We start from the raw sequence: 22,876 nt of genomic DNA on the forward strand, positions 1-22,876 counted from the left end.
ACGAGGATCCTCCACAGCTCCCTTCTCCCCCTCCTATCGCTCCTTCCTCCTCCTTCGCCAGCTCTCCCCCTCCTCCACCCACCTCTCCTCTCCACCTTCCTCACCACCTTCTCGCCTTCTCCCCCTCCTCCACCACCTTCTCTCCCCTTCTCCCCCTCCTCCTTCCCACCAGCTTCCCCGCTTCCTCCCACCACCTCTCACTTCTCCCTCTCCTTCTCCACCGAGCTTACTCCCCCTCTCCTCCACCAGCTCTCCCTCCTTCCACCACCGCTCTTCTCCCCCTCACTCCAGCCCCTCCACCACTCTCACCCCTCCCATTCTCCAACACCTTCTCCCTCTCCCCTCCTCCTATCTCCCACCAGCCTTCTCCCCTCTTTCTCCACCCACCTTCTTTCCTCTCACCAGCTCTCCCTTCCTCCTCTGCCACCACCTTCTCCCTTCTCACCTTCCTCCTTCGCCACCAGAGCTTCTCCCTTCTGCCCCTTCCTCATTCCTAGCCATATTTGAGTCGGCCATACGGCCCCGGCGAAATAGCATATTGAATCTTATTCCAGCACGTCGCCGTGCGTATAGCCCATATGAGTTCGCGCCACACGGCCGCCGTCTGCGTATATGCCATATTGAATCTTATCCACACGGCCGCCGTGCGTATAGGCCAGTGTTACATGCCACACCAGCGCCATGCTATTGGATCATTTTGGATATCCCCCAAACATGTTTATCTTCTTTCTAGTTTTAAGTAAGTCCCATGTTTCACTGTTATATTTAGGACAGAAAGGTAATAACTGTGTATTTGCATAGATTTCACTCTTGCTTCTATATTATGATTTCCGACAATTTTGCTTTTTGGCCCATAATAATTTATTCATGGAAGTTAGTGAGACTCGGGGAGAGTGGACGTGTTTTATTCGGCTCCATGCCCTTCAGTCCAATTCGTCCATTAACTCATAGCTGAGTGGGAAATTAGTTCTTAAATTATTTAGACTAATATATGTAACTACTTAGCTCTCTAAGCTATAGGTAAAATAATTGCCATTATGACCAAATCTATTACTTCATATAATATTTAGTAATACTGGAAATCAGCAGTGAAATTTTTCCCGCCTATTTTCAAACAGCACCTTTTGTTCAACAAAACGACTTTCGTGAACAACGTACGACGTGTGCACTAGCTGTGTGTGTTGGAACTTTCGCTGTCAAACATAACACAGCCAACTTTCCTGTCACTGGTGTGTCACGGGGAGGCTGCCGCTAACGAATACTAGTTAAGGTATAGACTAAGGAAGAACAACTTGATAAGAGAACATTACAGTAAATTTTGTGGCGGTCCGACTGCACAAAAATAAATATATAAAATGTGATATCTCATCTGAACAAATCGCTGTTTCTAGTGTTGGGTGGAATCTATCTAGCACATGGTATAAGTATCGCCGGATAAGTCGTTGTTTTCTGTCCCTCTCCATAAAATTTGAAAAATTACTGTTTTTTTGCGATAGATATTGTGTTCAGTACCATTTAGTTGTCCTAAATTAGTGGTCCAGTTTGTTCTGGCCGTGATGGAACTACAAAAACAGATGTGCTCTACCCGGAAGAGGCAACATGCCGATTTCTAATATCATGAGAACTCACTCTTGGTCTGATTGGCGACAGTTTTATGTTGTCTGTATTGATTTGTTACTCTCATTTGTGTGCCATCTGTTCCCAAGTCACTTATTCTAGATTGAAAAACATCAAGCACTATAACATGTAGATTATCCACCGGTAATCTCAGATACTCCATACTTTGCTCAGTAGTATAACTGGAGAAACCAGGGGAGACCTGTGGTGACTAAGCAGTGATGTTAGTTACCAAGAGGGCAAAATGTACTTGTCTTGCTCACTGTTGTCTATTGCCCTGTCAAATGACATAAATCCAAAACCCTGGCCAGAGAGGGATGAACCGTCTACTGATATATCCAGTGTGGAACCTGCGACAGTAACGCAGTTACGCGTGGAATGACCGAGGCATAGTTGTGCTACGTGAAGTGCAGTGGTATCATGTCCAACTGCCAATGTTCATCACCCAGGTCCTACAGCACCTAGCGGGCAGTGCTGTGGCCTTGGGACTGTATTGTCTGCAACTGCCGAATTATATCAACACAATCTTGACCTGATGTCACCACCTCAAAAAATTACAGTGTGCTGTCAGGGAGTGATTCAGCTAAGGCTGTCCGACTCCTCCTTGGATCAAACACCAACTCGTATAAAACCATGCACGTATCAACTCCCACTCCGGGCAAACTCAGGGACGCGCCCCATACCCAGAAAGCCTCTGAAATTCTAACATCAAATTTCCAGTCGGTGAAAACAAAGCAGGCGCACTGGCGAAATCTCATTGATAGTAGTAAACCTGACATTAATTATTGGTACTAAAACCTGGATTGATGATCCATAACAGACAACACAAAATTTCCCAACAAGTTTTCAGTTATTTAGGAAGATAGAAATGCCCCCGGAGGAGGCGTACTTGCTGTAAGCTTCTGACTAATTAATGCTCTCCCCGTAATAGAGCTCCATCGACTGTGAGATCATTCTGGTGCAAACAGAACTAGCAGTCAGAAAGCAATGTACATTCGTCTTTCTACAACTCCTATAAACCTCCAAGAACAAGGATACATTGAGCTGAAGAAAAGTTTGGACCGAGTGAGCGCTATAAAAAATGCGTTCATCATTTTAGGTGGAGACTTTAATCTTCCAGGATGGGATTGGAAAAGAAAAATCATAAAATCAGGTACTAAGGAGCTACGCCAACTCGACACCTAAGCCTTCGGGAAACACTTGACGATAATGTCTAGAACAGCTAGTTAGTTTCCAACTAAGGCTCGACATGCTGGACTTGATGATTACGAACCAATCCATCCAATTCATGCGCATTGAGACAATGCCAAGATCTCTGACCATGACAATCTGTGTTGACTGAGGAGGTAAACTGCGCACCAGTGACAAATAAGACAGACAGCCTCGAAAATACCATCTGTACATAACATGCAAGTGATACCCTCAAAGCCGACGTAGACAACATACATCAACAGGAAACACATGTATACATGGGTGATCCTTGTTACATCGATGTGGTCGTGCTGCAAAGATGGCACGGAGAATAGTGTGCTCTCGAAATGTCCCAGCACACAAAACTGCCAGGATAAAAGACAGCTTGCCATGGCTATCAAAGGAACTAAAACAATTAATAAAAAGACAGACCGGTCACCGAAAGATGACAAAAATCTGCTCATGCTTCCCAACAAAGCCATATTCAAAGAACTGAAAAGTGCGTTCAACGCGACTACCCAGAGCAATACTGGAGAAATATTGAGGATATCGTCCCAACCCACAATCGATGGCTCCGGCGAGTATCCACAACTCAAAGAAAAGATTCTGGTCCTACATAAAACACAAGAAGTCAGAGCATGGAAACAACATATCTCTACTGAAGGATCAGGATCCATCTGTTTACTGAAAGGGCTGATAAGGCAAATATTCTCAAACTCGCAGTCTTGAGTCAGTCTTCTCACCCAAAGATAACGCTACGCAGGGATCAGTTTAAACGCTCGCTGCCTAATGAAAGCTATTAGCTCTGCAAGCTGATGATATAAGTTTACAACACCAGTGTGGAAAAGCTCCTACAGGCCCTCAAGCATGGAAGGCCACAGGCCTAGACAATATGCGTCCCGTGTACTGACGGAATATCAACGAAAATATGCCCAATCCTGACTATGATTTTCCAAGCCTCCACAACTCGGGTGAACGTCCGCAAGAACTGGCGAAATGCAAAGTCGCACCAAATTTTTAAAAAAGGTCAGAGTACCTGCTGAAAACTACGACCAGTGTCACGAAGTCATCAAGATGCAAATTCATTGAGCACATTTGACCCTTGTAACGTCTATTTATATATACGCGTATATGAATAGTCAGTGGAGCTAGACGGGTAGTGTGTTTAGCCATAGGACACAGCTAGACAGCGTCCGCTCACCAGATGGCGGCTACATTGAATGTATTAGGGCAGTTGGTAACAAGCGGGTCTAGGTTAGGCAAGTTTCTAGGGTGAATTGTGAAATGAGGGGAAACGGTTTGGAACTGGACAGCCGGGTGAAGCATGTGCGCGTCCACAAGATGTATGAAGTTTGGGCGAATATATAGGAGAGATGTAATAGGAAGAGGAGGTTGATCTGGGCGATTGGGAGATTCTGGGGCCTGGTCGCGAGAGTACGCGCACGTGCGACCGCGGTGCCGGGTCTTGTCTGTTTCGTGCGATGGTCTGATGAGGGCTACCCAGTGTAAGATATTAAAAGTTATATACAGTTTACCACACAAGTTCTGGATTTGGATCTTCTTCATCATTCGACATCAAACGCATCATTCAACGTTACAAACATCTCACACATGTCTCATCGCCGATAAACACAACCATTCTCAACGCCGCTTCAACATGTTATCGCGGAAGGGTATCTCCTGCGAAACTCAGCTTATTTGCCTTTGTGGACATGTTCCAAAAGCATGGAAGCTGGAAAGCAGGTCGACTGATGTAATAAGGACTTTTCAAAAGCTTTGAACATTTTTTGTAAAAGCCACAGCCCTATCTTCGTTCACAAGTTATAATCACTTATGGCATCCTGTGGTATAAATCCAACACCTGGATTATGTTCGTTCTCTGTTCCAGAATCGATATGTCAGACAGTCGTCGGTCGACGTGAGAGATGACTGATCCCTTGTATAAGTGAGTAATCAGGGACCGCAAAGGTTCGAGTTGCTTGGACCTTGCCTGTTCCCTTTCTACAGTAAATGACAGTCCCGACATTTACCTAAGCTTATCCTGTTCGACTTTTGGTCAGATGACACATTGATTCATTTATACGCTCTGACAAATCCCACAAAAATCTCACTAAATACTTTTGCATTTATATGACTTTTTGACCATTTACTAAAGCAGTCTGTGAATTTTATTCATAGTGAATTTGATAAGTCTCGATCCTTTATAGTATCAAATTCTGGTCCTGACCATCACCAGTAAACTCCCAACCAACCTTGTTTACCCATATGCTCCTACGCGGACATACCTTAATTAGACGTGCCACATCCCAGCCAAGTACCTGGGTCACACTAACATCAGACCTTCGAATGGAGCACAACCACATCAGCTCAATCTGTAGTAAAAGCAAATGAACCACTATCATTCCTGAGAAAGCAACCCTAAAATATTCCACCTCATATGGAGAGTTAAGTCATCTTGGCCTATACCTTTATTGGTAGGACCCACGGTGGAGTACGCCAGCTACGGTATTGGATCCATATCAGGCGCACGATCTCGCAAACTATCTTGAAATTGGTCCAAAGACGAGCACGACGAGATTGCTCAAACCGCCAAACCACCACAGGTCGAGTGTTACTGACATGCTGAAAACACTCAACTGGCCGACCCTGGAGTCAAACGAATGTGTTTGCCGTTGGCAATGATGTACAAGCTCGTCAACGGCAATGGTCAACTGGATTACCAAACATACCTCTTATAAACCACCTACTCGAAGCACCAAGAACATTCAGAGCACTTCTTTTCAAATCATCCTCCAGAATGTTACTACAGGAAAAGGCTCTTCTTTCCCAGGTCTATACAGAGTGGGAAGCCTTACCCACTGAGTGGTAACAGCCGAAAATCTATGTTCCTTTAAGTCGCTGATTACTGCCTAAACGACATCAGGGCAGTTTTTTAAGTAAAATTTCTTTTTTTGGTTTTTTTCTTTTAGAAAATCATGGAAAGGAAAATTTTATTTTAGTCCAAAAAGCGCCTCCCGCTTTGGCATAATTCATCAGCTATGTTGATGGTGGCCATATAGCGTAGAAATAGCGTAGAAAGTAGAATATTTCCCTAACCTAACATTTTTTCAGTTCGGACTCTTATCAAGCGTTATAATCTAACCACTCCTATATCATTAATTAAACCCCTGGGGTATGGAATATTTGGTGCATTTTTGATTACTGGTTGCCTATTAACCACGATCCTTTCTTTGTTGTGAATTTTATAATACCATTATATTTGTTTGTCATATTAAATTCTAGATCTTTGATTCAGGCTAATCTGGGCTAAACCGACCAGGTTCTCCGACTGTTACACTACTAGGAAGCAGTACCCAATGTAGTCTTAAGCGACAAATATAATAACTCCAATTTCTAGAATATCTTGAAACATCCCGCGGTTCCGCGTACGCAGATATCCCCGAACTGGCGCGTCTTCATCCGCGCGCAGCGCGTCAGATCAACAGCAAAGCTGTGCCCCAATCTTTGTATCATGTCTCTCTGATATAGACACTGTTTGTCCAGCAAGCCTTCATCAGATAAATAAATTGCAACAAATTGTGCTTTTAATTTATAGTACTGTGTCATTTTGGTAAGTAGATCAAGTACGTAGTACTATAATTTCGAGAGAGCATAGCTCCATTTCTGTTTTAAGAACACATGGTTGCCTTTAGCTGTAACAATTAACCTGTGCTAAACCAGAAAGACCTGTGGTTTGGTAATCTGTTAAAAAGAATTATATTTTAATAAATGTAAACTTTAGATAGAGAGTAGATACTCCCGCAAAGGTTCGTCGACCAGTGGGCGCAGAGTCGTAGCCCCCACCCACTTCGTTGGGGAAAAATTAGTAACTCGTCGGGTCGAATTAACGGTTGTCCGCTTAAGCTGCGGTGTGGTAGCTATCCAGAGTAAGTACATATAAGGATGGTCCTTACGGGCGGCCATTGCATAATATGATATATATATTATATATATATATATATATACATATATAATATCGTATATATATATATTAATTATATCGGTACTATACGGTCTGTATGAGCCATTGTAACAGCTTTTGCAACAAATTTTGAATTTGATGTTGTCATTTTCCTTACCATTTAATGGTATGTTGTTTGACCTAGAAGTAACCACACACTAATGTGTATAGAGATATGTAGGCTTTATGATGCGGATGAAACAGTTACAGTATGTAAAAATTTGCAGGAATCCAAAATATTGAACCCTGAGCGCGGGATCAGGAGGCAAAGTAAATAGAAAATCTTTAATATTTTATAAACTTTGCAGTATGCTTATTTACGAAAAGAATCGTTTCCGCGGATCTAAAAAATTACTGCAATAGGTACTGTTAATAGCAATAAGAAATGATTTGAAAGAGGTTTAATATACGAATTATACTGCATAATTTTACAAAGTGATTACGTACTTATAATAATACAAGTTAGTTTGTAATTGCTTAAAACACTAAACCACGGAAACTGTATATTAAATGCTCTAAGATAAATATTAGTTTTAAAATTAGAGCCTTGCACGATAATATACTACTTGGAAACAGCTGAACTATCGCCTTAGACCGAGCCAGCACATTTAAACCCAGTATTCCCAATATACTAACTGAACGTCGCCCCACGCCCTTCCGATCAAAGTTGTTGACACTGACTGATTAGAAATAAAATTCACAGACATTCGATATCGTTTTACCGATTATAAAAAATGCTTCTATACTAAATGAAAAATATTTTATTCCATAACAACAAACCAGGTGTATCATGTTAACAAATATTTCCTTCTATTATTCATATATTTTACACATATCCACGACCAGCAATGATAAGGAGAAATTCTTTGGTCGGCCACAATAAATAACTCTATGTCAGCACGCGACGACACGCACGGCACGCACAGCACGCACGTAGCGCCCTCATACAATATACACACAACGCTTAGACAGCATGCCCACATACTTACACCCGTCACATCGGAAAACTATCATTATATCAATTTGTAGATTGCAAGATCTGTTTTACACATACTACATAAACGAAACTTTGATGAGATGGATGGTTTCACACATGACAGTAAATTATTAAATTAGACAATTCCCCCTTTATAGGTTTCCTGCGTATCACTACACACAGAGTCTATTTTGCTAGAAAGACGCTTACCTCCCTTCATACATTAGACGCAAATTGTGCACAGTCGTCGCTATACTTCGCATAATAATAGTTTATGCATATGCAAATCCAGATTGCAATTTAAACTCCGCAACATTAATGATTACCATATAATGTGTTTTTTGTTCAAAACCTACTATAGTCGACTTTTCTTGATATGTGAGCACAGCCATGAAGATAAGAAAGCATGGAGCCTAAATGCACCATCGTCAGTCAAATTATATTCGTACGATAATTCGGTAAGCTCGTGCTTTAAAGTTCGTAACAACGTCGAACATGGATTCGTATAAGCAGCAACAACCATGCGCGCATTCCGAACAGTCCGTGATACAGATCTAGACTATCTATACGTTATTTAATATTCAAGTTTCCAATGGAGCCGCTTATCATAAACGGAATGCCAATTGGTCGAATATGATTATATTGAATAGTACCGACTCCGAAAACACGCTCGGTGTCCAAACAATGATGGCAAGATTTCTAATAATTCACGGCCGCTCACGCGCGCGAAGAAATAATAACATAGCTCCGAAAACTACTAGAAGAAATCTCAGTAGCTCGACTGAAACACATACCTTTAAAGCGCGACAACCTTCGGTGGATTTCAGGCGCCTTCGCGCGACTGTCCCGGCTAGCGCGCGTAGGCAGTGCTGACTGCTATGATGACGGAACTGCATTATATCCGACAAGGCGGTCCGGCAAAGAAAGCCAGGTACATGTATTATGCGAAGACCATAATATCGCTTCACGCAGTGAGAGAAAATTTAATTGCCATATTGTTTGCTAGACACCATTCAACAACATCTTATATATCTCTTTATATATCTTAACGCGTGGACGCTATATAAGCGTCTAATGGACTGCTATTATTGCTGAGAACATGATAAAATCTGCTAGTCACTTTTGCCTGGTCTACATGTGACATATTTAGAAACACACTGTTTATTGATATATAATATAAAACCCTAGCTGACCACGCGTCGACTTAATACCGAGACAACATTACTAATCAACAGAATACAAATATAATAGAGCACAAGGATACTAGTTACATAGAGTAATAAACATAGTGCTATTACGAATATAGCAACAATTATGAATGTAATAACTTACACCTGGGTGTACAGCTATCACCCACGATGAAGGTCTTGTAATATTTTACTAGATGCTTGCATATGTAAACTGTTTACAGCCGTTTACACAAAGCTAGTACAACACAGCGGAAGTACCCACCTAGTGCGGCTCATCACCTTCGATTATTACTGTATCAACATTTCCTTTTATTTCTGGCGCTCACTTTCGTCGAATCGCCTCTGCATTGCTCCACACTCGCTCACTACCTCATTCCAATTTCCTCTCCATCCCTCTCGCCCATGTCCGGACGCGATACATAGCAGTGAGCAAGCTTTAATGCTAGTCCTTTGCTACGCGCTCTTCAAAATGCGACGCTAATATCCGTACGCCTTAACTTTAGTGCTCGTAATTCATTTTTCAACATAATAGCGTCAGTAATATAACTAAAAGCTGATTTCCATCACGTAGGATCAGAGTGATATTACAGTTCGATGGCTAACATTAGAGTCACTGGTATTCAGACGTGTGAATTAGCGTATGGCACTATGCACACACTGTCAACGAGAAATCTATAAGACTAGCCATAAATTATTGAAATGCACAATCGCCGACTGGGCAACACGTGTAGTTCAATGATCGGACCGCGAGGAGCACACTAATTTAAGCCACGGCACGCATCTACAGAAAAACTCTTAGTGTGTTTCCGCCGGTATTAAGACTGAGCACACGCGGGCCTTGTCAGTTGGTTATAGTGCTGTCGATGCTGTAAACTCAAAAAATTTATAAAACATTGCGAAAAGTTTACTACGATTACATCAAAAATACAGCCGATTTATTAGCTTAACCAGAGGACCCAATATCATCTGCACCCATATGGGTACCCTCTCGTATACCATAATAATGAATGAGTGTGAATATAACCCACATGTAGATTGGCGTATACATATTTATATGGAGATATGCGCGACTAGATGGAAATTCACTTTTCATCCGCCGGCCCTCATTCATGAAACGGCATCCGTTCAGCATCATATGCTGGTTGACGTCCAGGGAAAGCAGAACGCCATTTTGTGTCGATTTCACTATTTCGATCAAATCAAATGGCGATAACTTTGTTAGGATAATGACGTATACTTCTCATCTCCAATGAAGCGAACGTGTGATGACATACGCGTTGAATGAGATCGTGGGCGAGTAATGGAACCTCCGACATCCCCGCGGGACATCCATGGCAGTGACTGCCTCAACGACTGCCGACGCCAGCCTCTACTAGTGTCAGATAGAGTTCAACTGAAAAAACCGCCCGGTAGGACCTTTCCATGAGCCCGCCTATCCGCTTCTGGCCTGGTCAAACGCATGCCGTTCGGGTTTGCCAGATGCTCACCGTTGTGCCGGTGATCGAGTCGAGGTTTAAGTTCAACTAAGACGGAAAAAAATAAAATTATCAGCAGAGCATTTGTTTAGAAAACGCACTTCGACAGCTATAGAAGTAAATCACATTTTATGCAGAGAGAGACCAAACATAAATGTGCGAGGCGATAATCTAGATAGGCAGCGTAAGCATAACAGATACAATATCGTGAAGAACTTCTGCATCTGTGGCCAATATTTCAGCTATAATATTAGAGCCTTTGCTAGTAAATGCCCAGGGACATTGGGATGACAATAGTGCGTGAAATATTGATTACAGGCTGTTCCAAATAGAGAACCATCGAGCGATTTCCATAACTTTCATGTCCGCAATCCTGTGATGGCCTGCCCTTATATATACAACACACACCAACGCACGAATTGCACCTGATAACGTATCCTGCCGAACGATATGGAAAACATGCCAGCGAGCATATAGGGGAGACCTCATAATGACGCCCAATATCAAACTAGACCCTCGCAGCACACATGGAAAGTTGTTTTGGGAGAATTGTAATTGGGAAAACTGTCCCACACCTCTTGTGGGCGGCGTGTACTCATGCCTGCCGCCCAGACGCCCAACTGTAATCAAGTTATGAAGATTGTACATCCTTATGGTGCTTGTAATCGCAACAAAAGTCTGCGAATATCTTCTTAGCCATTGGGACGAGCTATCACCGCCTTTGTCTTCTGACACCTACAGGCTATCGCAGAATTCTAGTTTCTCCATCGCTGAACTCTGACCTCAGAATACCGAAACAGAGACAATCCAGTCTGCAAAAAACAGAAGGAGCAAGTTTTTTTTCAGAAAAATACAGTCACTCAAGCACACAACGCTATATATCGCGCACACGCCATGTACGACCTACGCGCTACAACGTTCCAATAGTCCGGCGCGGCATACGTAATACGCCCCACAATAGTAAATTAAACGCCTTTCCCTCAACCGCATCGGTAATCCAGATAGGGAATAATGAATATCCATTAAACTATGGCATCAAACAGCTGATAATACATGTTATTAGAATTATGTATTATAGACTCTGAGATCATCAGTAGTGAATAATTTGTTTTCATTGATTCCTGCATTGCGCCGGAAAATGCCCTGTTCACGCGCCTGTTTTGTCCCATGCGATCTGACGAACGACAGTAGCGAAGGGATAAAGAGAACTTATAGAAGGAATGGAACGATTTAAATAAGTAAATAACATTGAGCTGTAACAAGTTTCTGGTATCACATATAGATCATGTCCTATCCAGCACACGGTAACTGTTTCATATATTTGCGATGCGCAAGATGCTGCACGCTTATTTTAAATGGAACCTAAATTTCTACGCTATACCAGCAGTCCAACGCATACACGCCCGCCCACGCAAACTCGCCTTGTCCACAGCCGTTCACGACGTGGCCTGCACTACTTGCCCTGTAATGCGTTCATACACGCACGTAGGTACCAATGCAGCGACATGCACGCCCACCCACCCCCCCCCACACCACACAGATACACAATACAAACCACGGCCACAGTACCCCCTGAAAAGTGTAGAGTATGTAGCGAAATTGATGCAACTGAATGACAAACTATCGCACTATAACCTGCATTAGAGCCATACATTTAGTAAGGACATTAGGAGATAACTAGACTAATCAAAATTCCGATAATGGCCAAGCGCGATTCTGAACGTAACTATTGTCAGTTACCAACACGCACTTCATATCAATATAATCCGGAATTTACCTCCCGAGTGATGCACATACCGCCAGTCACGTGAACATTGACAGACAGCCGCACATAGAATCCTACGATAAACTTATATGAGTAAGTTTAAGAGAATAAGTACGAAGTAGTTGGTATACCCCTAAATGAGGATATCATGCATGCTTAAAGGATTTTCACTTTTGAAATTTCTGGAAAACGTCGTGATTTTTCGTACATCATTGCCATTGTCAGTGAAACGTGGCAGCCGCCGAGTTATGTTACTGAGAGAGTTAGTTACTGAGTAGATGCCCCCTAAACTTGATCACCGGATGGCCGGCAAGCGTAACAACATGCTCCTACTAACGTGTCATAGGCGTTAAACATTTAACCTACTACATCCAGCGCACACACAAACACACATCACATTGACGCCACACACAGCAACACACCACCATTAGGCGCGCACACACCACGAGCGTACACACGCATGCACATGCACGTGTATACGCAAATAGCAGCGCTCCGCACACACGCACGCTACACAGGCACACCACGCAACACAGCACACGCACACGCTTAGCCGGCTCCGGCACACGACCACACACACGCGCGCACACGCCACAACACTATACACAACAAACAACACACAGACACACACCAGACACACACACACAACACACACACAACCACACCCCAGTTTCATGCCCTTGCCGATCAGCACAAGCGATCCGGTTTCTTCCATCCATATAACGTGCACGATTTTGGAACGTGATCGCTGGGTCCGAGTTCCGCAATCAGTCGTGTCAAATAAAGCCGTATAGGATTGTTTCAGTTATGATGAAGGTGCCCTTGCGACACGCCCCGTGCTCCCACGTCAACAGCCGATCGTTCGCTTTAATTAAGTATCTTTCGTCTCCTATATAGGGAATGACGCGGCGCTAAGTAAGAGCGAGTTTTGACTTATGCAGCCGTCTTTTGGGACATCTGCGCGTTCCCGTGATGCGCGCTGGCCGTTAGTCGATATACGGCGAGGGCAACTGTAGGCTTGGGCGATCGATTGGCACACAGACGTCAACGATAAGAAGGGTGTACCTGTCGTACACTACCCAAGTATACATATATATAATATATATATATATATATATATATATATATCATCATCAGATCGAGTCTCCTCGGGAAGAATTGGTGATGGCATGCCAACAGATGGTCTGTGCAGCATAATTTGACCGAATTTCATCGGCTGACTGCAGGCCAGTATCGCGTCTAAGTGGTCGATGTTACGTCAGTCGCTGGCCGCCCGAGAAGCCCGACCTGTTGAGGTTCCCAAGAAGCAAGTCTGTGCGCGGCAACATTATTGTGTTGGACACAGTGCCCCGCCAAACCGCAATCTTCTCGATCGTATCTTAGGGGAGAGTGTGGTAGTTCCCCATAAATCACCTCATTCGGAACACCGATCCTGCCAGGTGACATTACATACTTTTCGGAGCATACAATATATATATATATATATATATATATATGTATTAAGCGTGTACGTGCCGTGTAGTATATTAGGTTAGGTATATATTAGCAGGAGTTAATAAAGTTATTAACTCCTGATATTAGCTATATATATATATATATATATGTGTGTGTGTGTGGTGTGTGCGTGCGTGCGTGCGTGGCGTGTGTGTGTGTGAGTGTGTGTGTGTGTGTGTGTGTGTGTGTGTGTGTGTGTGTGTGTGTGTGTAGTACAGTGTTTTAGCCAGACAATTAATGTAGGTAAATCTTCAGGACGGCGGCGATAAGCCCAGAAGACATTAGCTGCATACTTAAGAGTGGACATAAATTAACGTGACAGAAGGCATTGCAAATTGTTCATTAAGGGGGTACCCTCGGACGGTAGTCGGCGACCGGTCGTGGTACAACGACCTTGAATTGACACTAACGAGGAAACAGGTCGGACGACGATTAGATACAGATAAAAGACATGGGGTTTTGGTAGAAACGGGAGAGACGTCGACGTACAGCTGACTGGTATGCTGTACATTGTTGCTATCGTGTTTACAATAAAGCTATAGTTGTCACTGTTTACACAACTGTTATCGTTCTACTGTCTACGAACCGATATTCCACTCTCATGTTGTGTGCATGTGTATATTTGAGTGAGAGAGTGGTGTGTATGTATCTCTGTGTGTGGCGTGCGTGCGTGTGAGTGCGTGTGTGTCCGCGTGTTCGTGTGTTAACGGTTTTTGTGTGCATAAACAGGTCGAATTTTTATCGACTTACACTTATCGTGGCAGCAGGTTGTCCAGATCCTCGCCCCATCCCAGCGCCACCTGGTCGGAAGGTCGGGCGGAGGAGCGAAGAAGAGGAGGATTCTCTCTCCCGCATCTCTCGTACGGTGTCTCCATGTAGAGCGGAGTCGTGTGACGCCGCCGCAGGAATCCCAGCTTCTCCTTAACATCCTTCGCACTGAAAAATGTCGGTTTACTCTCAAGAGACGTTCTCTCGTATCTGGATCCATGAGTGTCAAGTGCGAATCGTTCTTTTTATGCTATATACTGTATATATATATTTATATGATTTTTACGACGTCGGGTTGCGACACCTATTCCTAACGTGGTCACTAGCAAACGCAGTCGTTACGGCACGTGATAACGTTGTTAATTCGAATCGCGAACTCGCACGATAGCAACTCTCAGCACCGGGCACGTGAACGAGAAGTGTAGATGTTGAACGCGCAAACCAATGCGGCGATCAATACACGCACAACACGCCAGCACCTCGCACTAGTCTTCACTCTTAGCTACTAAGGCCCAATGGCAGTCAGTAGCCGCGTGAGCAGGAGGAATACGGAGATCCGGCAGCCATCAGATCGCACATATAGAAACTATACAGCCTTTCACCGAATCGCTAGATGCGAATTGTGAAACATGCAACGACCACAGATCCTTCGAGATGCCCGAGGACGACGGCGGAACGCAAGCTGTGCGCGACTGTGTGTGTGTCGCCACATGTGGCGTCGCCGCTGGTGCGCTGCCCGCCGATTCATCCGCGCCGACGGCGAATGAAAGATCGATTTTGCGCGTCTCTGACTGTTTTGTGCTCGACGTCAGTGTCGCGCGATCACACCCATTACGTCAGCCTCCGAACGTCCGTCGTGCCGACCATGCACTCATGATCATTCAAACACATGTAATTGGAATTCGCGCCGCGTCCTGATTACGACGAAACAAATCGCATCAAAATGACTGCAGATGAGCTGCCAACTGCTACCGTTGCCGCTGTCGCCTGTTATACGAATGTGAGACATACCTATAGGACGTCACTTGTTAGCGCTGTGTATTGGTCGCACCGACGCACACATCCAGGAAGATATGCGATACGATGTGCGCGTGCGACGCGGTGAGGTCGTGCATGTGTGATGAATGTAAGTAGAGTGGGCTGAGAGTTTGAGAGTTAATGTGCAGCTGAAAGTGAAGTTGCGCGTGAGTGGGAATGTGTAGAGTTTGTTGGAAGGTGTGAGTAAGTGAATTGCGATTACATTTCGACCCCCAATATCAAGACGCACCGCCACCACCTCCGCCCACCACTACCACACCAACACCAACACACCACCACCACTCCCCTACCACCACCAGCACCACCACCACCACCACGACCCCTCACCACCACCACCACCACCACCACCACCACCCTCCACCACCAACACCAACACCACCACCACCCACACCACTACCACCCCCCCCCCCCCGCCCCCCCCACGCACCAACCACCACCCACCACACACCACCACACCACCACCACCACCACCAACCAACAACCACCACCACACACCACCCACACACCACCGCGCCACTACCACCACCATCACCACCACTACTACACCACCACCACCACCACACCGCCGCCGCGCCCAGCCACAGCCCGCCACCACCCACCACCACCGCCACCACCACGCTAGCACTACCACACACTACCAACACCAACACCAACACCAACACCAACACCAACACCAACACCAACACCAACACCAAACCACCACCACCCCCACCACCAACAACAACAACAACAACAACAACAAACAATACCTCCACCTCGACCACCACTAACACATTCACCACTATCGCCATCGTAGTTCCCGAGAGTGGCACCAGATATGTATATATGTGTGAGCATGTATCCATCCCTATCAAGAGTACTCTATTATCTACTCTTGATCCCTATGTATATCCCTATGTATATCCTTATTATCTAATTCTGATATGCATACACATCAAGAGCTCATAATAGAGAATCTTTAATATAATCATCTCTATTATGAGCTCTTGATACACATGCAGGCGATAATGAAGTTGAATAACCCTGCCCAGCTGGCTCTGCTATGTTATGCACGCTGGCTGACTCTGATGAGTCACGGTGATGGCAGTTCATCGCGGCGTGCCAGCTCCTGATCTTTCGTATGCGACAAAATTGGGTGCCTCAAAGCAACTGAACCATTATCACCAACACCAACTCTGTCCTAAGTTAAGATGCTAAAGTTGGGTTCATTGTTCTTTTTGTTTCATTTGCGGTAGCTACGTACAAAACGGAATTTCGCTGTTACCGTAATCCATGAAATAGGCCTATATATAGGAACTGATGGATCGTCGTTTGCGCTGAAGGGCCTCCCTCGATATTGTCAGAACGTAGCTCTGACTTAAGCCTAACACTGACCATGTTTCTATAACCACAATCACCTTTCTATCTCCTACCTACCTAACGACATATCCCCCACTATATCTGACTCACACTAGCTGACTGGCACACATTACCTCAGCATGTATGGTAACTGACACGAACGAATCATACTACCAGAAGTTCAGCCGCTTGGTTATGGCTATACGTCATTGGATTCAATTTACGCGAATAACATGGTAATGAATTTTATATTTCTGGTCCGCACTCGTGTATTTGTATGCAATCCCGCCCTTGTGGGCGATATTAGGTTTTGGACGGTGCAGAATAGCTGCCAATGTGTAAACAGCGTGATCGCCAATCAACGATTATGCCGTTAACCGAGCTTGTTAAAATTGTCCGGCTACGCATTATGCGTTCTTATTATACATATGCACCCTCTATTGCGGGTGCATTATCGGTGGTAGTGTGATATATATATATATATATATTTGTGTGTGTGTGTGTGTGTGTGTGTGTGTGTGTGTGTGTGTGTGTGTGTGTGTGTGCGTGCGTGTGTGCGTGCGTGCGTGCGTGCGAGTGCGTGTTTGCTTGCGCGCGCATGTGTGTGTGCGTTTGTGCGTGCGTTCGTGCGTGTGCGCGTGCATGCTGGCGTGTGTGCGTGCATGCGTGCATATGGGCGTGCGTGCGTGCGTGCATGCGTGTATATGGGCGTGCGTGCGTGCGTGCGGGAGGGCGGGCGTGCGTGCGTGCGGGTGGGGGTGCGTGCGCGCGCGGGCGTGTGGTAATTACCTGTCAGTGTTGCAAATGGCAGAACAGAATTTCCCTTTCCTCGAGAAGAGAATCGCATTTTAGTTCTCTAGAAGGCTCTATACGGGCCTTTTGTATGACACAATAAATAAATTTCCAACGTGCACTTAATTACAGACATGCTATACGTAGAGGGTACATGCACACATGCGCACATGTACTGTAACAACAACATCAACAGCAGCAACGATAACAACAACAACAACAGCAGCAGCAGCAGCAACAACAACAACAACAATAATAATAATAACAGCAACAGCAGCAGCAAAACCCAAACTCTGAATCCGAAAAATTCTTAGCGGTAATCATTCAGAAACGATAGTAACTCAGACTGACCAGATGACATCAGACTGGAGCTTGCCATATGCAAAGTAAACGCCACGCCCAATCTTAAACATCGCGTGTGAGATGAAATTCGTATGCACTTCCGTAACTGAGTCGACTTAACTTGGACTGCGAGGCACGAGCGGGTCGGGGAAACGGACGTGGATATGGATGGGCTTCATTTCCGCTACCCCCACCCCCAAGTGACGTGGGTTAAAGTCGATCCACGCACGCCAGCATGGTTAGGGAAGGCCAGTGACCTCGTAATACTACTGCACACTACTACTATCACACGTGGCACGAATATATATGCTTTATATGAAAGCATTTCGCTGGGGCTACTAACGCCAAGTGTTGTGCGGCAGGCGAAGCAGCAGCGCAGGCAAGCGAACGAGCGCACACCACTACCACGTAGACCATACGGGTGGCATCGTGCAAGTTTTATAGCTAATGCCAAGATGAACCGGACGGCGATAAGGTGACGAAGAATCCGGATCATCGGTCGCTGACACAGGCATCGCACAATTATTAGTTCAGCGCCATCTAGCGGCGCTAAATCACAGTTATCGCACAGCAATAGCATGCAAGTCTATTCACAGGCGGAGGCGGTGTTACACTTTTCCTAAATCAGCCAATCGTCGCTGGGACAATCACTTAGATCTTTGGTGGACGTGCATAAATTCTGTTTTTATCTCTTCAACGAAAGAGGCTGTACGGACCCTTCAAAGTGACTGACTGATCTATTGACATTTTTGAGAAATTTCAGTGTAATACCTTAACTTTGGATTGAATGTCATTAATTTGTCTAATCCGCGTGTACGTCTATACGGAGCTGTATCGCAGTGGTGGGTTTTTAGCATAAGTAAGGGTAATATTAGACTTTATGGTATTATAATAGACAGCTACGGTATATCTCTAGTGCTCCTAACTCGGCCCATCAGCTGGCGCTGTCGATGTTCGAACTCGGTCCATTAATACCTTTGAATGTCAGTGTTTTATACACTGGGTGTATACGCCAAGCTACACAGCCACATGACGAGTTCATACAGAGCTATCGAATTTTTTTCAAAGTATCAGCCAACCAAGCCGTCACTCTAGGAAATAAGTGAATATTTAAGCCAATGTGCGTCAATCGACGCGTTGTCGGGTCAGTTTGTGTGCATCATCTTGTATAGCACCAGCATTGCACATTAACAGAACGCAATTACAACTAACTTTAATTTGGACAATCCTCTTCTGCAAGTCGCCCGCGTACCATCTTCTAAGAACATAGTATCAATCCTAACAGTCATTCTCTATCCGGTAGAACTCATTATGAACTCAACTCAACTCAAATGTCTCCCAACCCTTGTTCTGGCGATTTTCGCTAGTTTTCCTTCCCTTATAACCTGCTGCGTACCGAGTCGTTTTCTAATATCATGTGAAAAAAAAATCTGAGCAGGTGCTCCTAATCTATTAATTCATGCTATAAACCATTTCGTTATGTAACGTACAGAGGGTAATATTACTTCGAATTCATGCTTCAAGGATGCAGTTATAAAGGCCGTTTGCGCGCGCATTAGATATTATTAGGTTGTTTTCATACTGAAATATCGCGTCTATTGAGCACTGGTTTAGCTCAAAAGAATGCGTGACACAACAGCGCCCGACTCGTGAAAAATAGAATTCCATCCCCTTTTGGGAAAAATATTCTCAAAAATAAAAGGTCAAAAGGTCAATTATCAGGCCGACAAAAATTAATGTGCAGTGTTGCCTACAACATTTTAATGGCGGTTCGTTGTATATTGTATATTGTAGTATAATTATTGTGTTTTTCTTTTCTGTTCTATATCAAGCATGCAGAACAGGAACGAATATATTGCATATAGCATACGTCGCTACCATTTTTCATATTGATCTTATGGCATGCTGCTGCATACAAATATGCAAACGAAATATTGTTTACTGAAAGTAATGAATTTTTAAGGTATTGCGTTTCAAAACAGATAACCGGCGCTGGAACAGGTCAAATAATCCATGATTATAATTTATGTTTGATAAACGATAATCAAATAATGATCTTTGGCGGATGTGTACAAACGCTATGTTTTTTTATCTCTCCATCAAAAGAGGCTGTACGGAAACTAATTCAAGATATTATTGGAAACTAGACTTCTTGCTCTATTTGCTAGGATGGCCGGCCTTTTCCCGTGTGCATTCGAGTGGTGGCCTAAAAATGCTTATGCAAAACCTACTTTTTTAGTGTAAAAACACGTTGTGGACTGCCCGATTTGCGTGTTTCGTAAATATTGCGTTTACAAAAAAAAGTAAGGAAACATAATTTAGTTACTAAAATATACACGGCTTGCAAGGTTCAAGGTTACAGCGTCGGTTGGTGACACTGAAATTTCCGAAAGTAACGTTGGCTGATTTATGAGAATTTTCAGCTTATAGTACGGTCGCTAATGGCGATGGATTTACAACTGTAATACCAGACACCAAATCGGAAAACACATTCGGCTCTTTCCGTTATTCCTAGAAAAGAGTTTCTGTTGAAGAAAAGCGCTATTCTGTTGAATGGTCCGAGGGTTCCCCAGACACCGTGTGAGGGATCATATTTACCGGGAAGGTAGCGACCTCTGTCGGGCTACGCTGAAGGTATTTTCCACACAACGTCAGTGATAGATTACACGGTATGAGCGATCTACGTATAGTACCTTCTCCAGGAAGTAAAACCCCTAAGATCACAAACCACGCTCATTGCCGCTTCCGATGAACTTCATTAATGAAAAAGTAAAAACGAAATTGTGCTCGTTATAGAGAAATGGTAACGATTTGCTTTTTAACTATTGCAGATGCCTGCAAACAAAACAAAAACGCGCGAGTCATGTCCGTGAAGCTCAGATGAAACGAGTCATGCGTGCCGACGATCGTCTAACTCGATCATTATAGCACGTGACGACGGACATTATCCGCTGGGCGACGGAAACCGGGTCGCTGTCAGCCCGCGATGCACAAGTGAAGCACAGCCGCGCCGAACCTGATCGAATTATAAACTACTACACCTACTCACCAGAGATGATGAGTGTGGGAGGAGGCCGAGTGTGAGGGGAGTCTGTGACGTTCAGCACGCAACATGCCCTCGGAGACAACGAGTGTGGGGAACCAAGTGTCGTCGTCGGCACCGCGGCGGCGATGGCTCTTAGTGTACACGTGATCCGATCGATACTGAGCGCCGACGAATGTACGGCACCTCGCTCACTGCTCGTCTACCCGGGGACGCTTTTCCCCGGTGTTCCTGCACGAACTCGCCGTGTTGGCCGCTAGACGAAGCGTTATGTTGACACGGATCGCAGAGACAACAATCGTCCGAGAGGATCTCTGCGCGAATCTCTCTGGTACACACATTCGTGGTAGCGTGTCTGTCGAGGTGGCTGAACCGAGTGCTGCACGTCCGCAAGCCACGCCGCTTGTAGCGATGCACGGTGCATGCGCGCGCGTATATCTGTACATCTAAATATATATGTAGGCTACACATATTTATATATATATACACTTACAGGCTTTTTTTCTTTTTCGTGCTAGCTCGCTCTTCGTCTTCCGACTCCTCCTGAGGGATGGCTGCTGCCGGCATAGACAGCTTCTTATGCAAACCCTGCGGCAAGCGACAAGCGTGTTAGAAATAGTTGGCGAGCGATAGCTATGCGGGGCACACATCGGTCATGTGCCACCTAACACATTGAGACTCGGCCACGCTCATCAGGTTTCCTAATACGAACGTATAATACTTTTAGATTATAACGCTGTTATTATTATGGATTAATTGTTATTATTAGTTAATTTTAAAAGTTTATATTGTACACATACGAGGCTCTTAATAATACACGTCCCATCTTCATTACACGAGTATAGTGCCCCGGGCAATAAATTGCCTTCATTTTCACTGTAGGTGTACAGAACGCGAAGAAATGTAACATTATGCTTGCACGCACGCGCATTGTATGGATTTTTCAGAACACTCTGCATCTGCCGGTGAGTTTTTGCCCGCGTGTGAGAATTGCTGTAACGCGTGCATGTGTACCGTGTCTTTCAATTTTCCCCTGAAGCGCCTACACTTCCTCGCGCATATAAACGCGTGTAACAAATTACTGCAATCGATCATAAAGAAACGCATATGACAACTCGCATCACTTTGCCTTTACAATAAGTTACGGGAGAGACGCAGCGGCAAAGACCGCGGGGCCTATATCTAGTCAGCGCCAGCGCCTCTCACCTCTCTAGATTTCCTCGCAAAAAGCAATCATTTATGAGAAGGGCCCTTCAGATCCCTGCGCAACCCGCACTCTCGAAAAATCGTCGGGAGATTGTAATGCGAATCATCTTCTAGATATTATAGATAAAGATGAGGATAACGCTGGATGGAGGATAAAGTTTAGGATAAAGCTGGATGGAGTATAAAAATGAGGATAAAGCTGGATGGAGTGTAAAGATGAAAATAAAGCTGGATGCAGTACAGAGATGAGGATAACGCTGGATGGAGCATAAAGCTGCAGCGAGAGCCTGACCGCATCCCGCGACGTAAACCCTGTTTGTAGCTAGTACCTGCGCAACAGGATGCGGTCACCGTCACCGTCACGGTCATCCGCACACGCCATCGATACAGGTTTCCATAAGTTTGCACATCTCTACAAATTCCGCAAGGACTGTGCACGCAGTAAAATCGTGGTGACGTTTTCATTATAGGTTTCACTAGGCCATCTATGAATCCGTATCGGACAGAGAGTATATAAATAATTGGCATTCCCTTACCAGACAACAGACAATGGTTGGGTAACTAACGTGGGAGCTGTCCATAGCCAGGGTGGCAGCTGGGTGGGTAGAAGGGTGGCAGCTGAATTGGGTGCCTAGGGTGGC

At 44.6% G+C, this 22,876-nt stretch overlaps 1 protein-coding gene across 1 annotated transcript in view; it reads right to left on the bottom strand.

Moving 5' to 3' along the window:
- Positions 1-22,876, bottom strand: part of LOC106805569 (regulator of G-protein signaling 2-like) — an 83,660-nt gene that overhangs the window by 13,018 nt on the left and 47,766 nt on the right. The window contains exon 3 of the mRNA XM_014807223.1: positions 21,523-21,617. Coding sequence (XP_014662709.1) covers positions 21,523-21,617 — 95 coding nt within the window. The remainder of the gene's footprint in view (positions 1-21,522; positions 21,618-22,876) is intronic.

The sequence above is a fragment of the Priapulus caudatus genome, unplaced genomic scaffold, assembly GCF_000485595.1.
Source record: "Priapulus caudatus unplaced genomic scaffold, Priapulus_caudatus-5.0.1 Scaffold119, whole genome shotgun sequence".
Classification (NCBI taxonomy): Eukaryota; Metazoa; Priapulida; class Priapulimorpha; order Priapulimorphida; family Priapulidae; genus Priapulus; species Priapulus caudatus.